Genomic DNA, 3300 nt, shown 5'->3' on the forward strand with positions numbered 1-3300 from the left:
GTTACAGGTGTAAGCCACCGTGCTGGGTCATTTTGAGTTTCTGATTCACCTCTCCAAAGGAGGCAATCAGGTATGCATTTATCTCAGTGAGCAGAGGAGTGGCCATGAATAGAATGTGAGGCAGGTTTGCCCTGAGCAGTTTCCACCTTGACTTTTCTTTTAGCTTAGTGATTGTAAGACCCCAAGATTTATTTTCCTTTCTCAGGTTGGAGGGAAAGAGATGCCACACTACCTTTTATGAACTAATGTCCAAATCGTACAACATCACTTCTGTCTTCTTCAGTTTATTATGAGCAAGTGAAGTCACTAAGTCCAGTACCTACTCGACAAGGGGGAATACACAAGAGTGAGAATACCAGGAGGAAGAAATCACTGGGAGTCATCTTGAAGGCTGGCTAGCAATCACAGTTTGTCCTCTGACTACCAATTCTTCATGCCATTTTAACATGCTAACCACACTCCCCTCCATCCAAGGTCCCCAAAAGATACATTTTTAAAAATCTCATGTAGTTTTAAGTATTACTATCCTATTGTCACATCAGCTTTAAGTCCAGAATTTTGTCTTCTAAATTAGATCAGATGTAGATGAGGCTTTCTGAGCATAGTTCCTTAAATTCAGCTCCTAGAGTACAATTCTTCTTGATCTGTAGACTTTTGAAGCTAAGGAGACAAGTTCTCTGCCCCCATGCCTCGAATACACAATTGCGGGGCCAGCACAGGACAATCACTACAGATCTGTTCCGCTACCACTACCACTAGATAGCCACTACCACTCCTGTTCAAAAAGGGGGAAATTGGAAGTACAAACAAATTACCAGTCCATAGAAACTCTGCCATCCAGTCTCAAGGTCTAGGACTCCATGACTCCCAGTTCCACCATCTGGGCTCCTGGTTATACTTCCTTTTTCATGAAATGTACCATGTGTTTGCTAATGAGTCTTTTTCTCAGTCTGATTCCTGCTTGTAGAAGTTTGGGGAGAGGGGATCCAAAGGCCTTTCCCTTCCAGTCCAATCTGCAATGTTTGTGTCAATATAATTATCTTTAAAAAACTTCACAGGTCTCCGGTGAATCTCATCAGGGTTCACTCCATTAGACAAAAGTGCTACCTACAAATCCCTTTGAGATAAGTCCATCTCTACCTATTTTGGGGTTCTGCTAATACTGACGAACAAGCCTTAAGCCTTCTGGAGGCCCTGTGGTTTGGTTGATGGACTCTGTGAGCCACATCATTAATCTCTTTAAGGAGCTGTTAGTCTAAGTGAATGGTATCCTGAGGCACAATCTTTGCTTTTTCTGAGATTTTAAAGGATTTTACCGTCACATCTCAACTTCATCTTTGTTTTCTTCTAGCAGTATCCTGGATTTGATATTTGCTTGGAAAGTATTAGTATTTCTTAGTTTTACACCCTTTGCAATCAGACGAAGCTGAGAACTTTAAAAATCATCCAAGTAGTCAAGGTCCGTCCTTTTTGTGTTTCGTCTTGCTTATCTCATTTATTTTACTATAAACAGAAGAAAAGAAATGAAGGACAGAAGGGAGACTTTCATGGGTGTTGGACATGTCCTACCAGTTGGTATGGATAGAATATGCATGGTTGTATGGATGTGTACAAAGTCATCAATGTGCACATTTAAAATATATGCACTGTATTGTATTCCTGCTACACCTTCGCTAAAAAAAAAAAAAAAAGTTGAATGTGAGCGCGGGCGTGAGAAAACCGCAGCGCGCATGCGTGAGCGTGAACGCGCCGGGAGGCCGGAAACAAAGGTGGGTGCGCGTGCACAGACGCGCTCGCAGGCCGCCGGAAGCAAAGGCGTGAGCGCGCGCGTGCGTGCGCGTGCGTGAGCGTAAGCGCGAGCGCGCGGAGGTCGGAAGCGGGCTCTGTACAGCCCGGCGGTCGCGGGCTATGGAGGCGAGCTCCTCAGATAGCGGAGCGCCGCCCGAGGGGCTGGCGGAAGAGGCCGAGCATCAGGGCGCCGCCTGGAGCGGGGACAGTGGCACTGTGTCCCAGAGCCACAGCAGCGCCTCGGGGCCGTGGGAGGATGAGGGCGCGGAGGACGGTGCGCCGGGCCGCGACCTGCCGCTGCTTCGCCGCGCCGCTGCGGGCTATGCCGCCTGCCTGCTGCCCGGGGCCGGGGCGCGGCCCGAGGTCGAGGCCCTGGACGCGAGCCTGGAGGACCTGCTCACCAGAGTGGACGAGTTCGTGGGCATGCTGGACATGCTTCGCGGCGACTCGTCCCAAGTCGTCAGCGAGGGCGTGCCGCGCATCCACGCGAAGGCCGCCGAGATGCGGCACATCTACAGCAGGATCAACCGGCTGGAGGCCTTCGTGAGGATGGTGGGCGGCCGCGTGGCCAGGATGGAGGAGCAGGTCACCAAGGCCGAGGCCGAGCTGGGCACTTTCCCCAGGGCGTTCAAGAAGCTCCTGCACACGATGAACGTGCCCTCGCTCTTTAGCAAATCAGCTCCCTCGAGGCCACAGCAAGCCGGCTACGAAGCCCCCGTCCTGTTTCGGACCGAAGACTACTTCCCTTGTTGTAGTGAAAGGCCTCAGCTCTGACGGCCTGACCACTGCGGCAAGAGGACCCCAGCTGAGGTGCTTACCTCCGGTATGAAGTGAATTGCAAATCCTGCTCATGGACATACATGATGTTGGAGTGTGGGATTTCAAGGTTTACTTTCTGCACACTCTCCGTAGTGTATTCATGATTCAGTGTAGAATGTATAGACTTTATGCCTTCCAATTTTAAAAAAAGAGACGGGGTCTTGCTATGTTGCCCAGACTGGCTGGAAACTCCTGGACTCAAGTGATCCTTCCACCTCAGCCTCCCCAGTAGCTGGGACTACAGGGTCGCCACCGCGCCCAGCCTGTGTCTTCCAGCTCTAATCAGAAAGCTGCTTGGCGAGGGCATGGGGAATCAAACTGAATGAACTTTGCTTTGCACTGTGGCAAAACTGTTATTTTTATGGATTTTACTACACGGCGTTACCTTTTCAAGATTTATATGTTTGTATAATCATAAGAAAATTGAGCCATTAAAGCCTTGTTATTATTCAATCCGAGTAGTCGTTTTCTGCACCCTACTCTTAGGGTAAATGGTACATTATTTAGTATTAAACCTCCTATAGCGTGGATTGTAAACCAAAGGAAATGGTACAATTTCTGAGAAAATTTGTTGATTTTTTGTGACTAATTCCAAAGTTGTATTTGAACGTATGACCTCACAGTCTTGATTTGTCCATAGCAAACATATATATATATGTGTGGGTTGCCAGTGTTTGGTTTATAATTTAAATA

General features: G+C 48.3%; 1 protein-coding gene across 1 annotated transcript; it reads left to right on the forward strand.

Moving 5' to 3' along the window:
- Positions 1-1763: 1763 nt before the first annotated feature.
- On the forward strand, positions 1764-3063 carry BLOC1S4 (biogenesis of lysosomal organelles complex 1 subunit 4). Its single transcript, XM_010370037.2, has one exon. It carries the CDS (start codon positions 1909-1911, stop codon positions 2560-2562), a length of 654 nt encoding a protein of 217 aa, XP_010368339.2. The 5' UTR covers positions 1764-1908; the 3' UTR covers positions 2563-3063.
- The last annotated feature ends 237 nt before the right edge of the window (positions 3064-3300 follow it).

This window comes from Rhinopithecus roxellana, chromosome 2 (genome assembly GCF_007565055.1).
Source record: "Rhinopithecus roxellana isolate Shanxi Qingling chromosome 2, ASM756505v1, whole genome shotgun sequence".
NCBI classification, from domain to species: Eukaryota; Metazoa; Chordata; class Mammalia; order Primates; family Cercopithecidae; genus Rhinopithecus; species Rhinopithecus roxellana.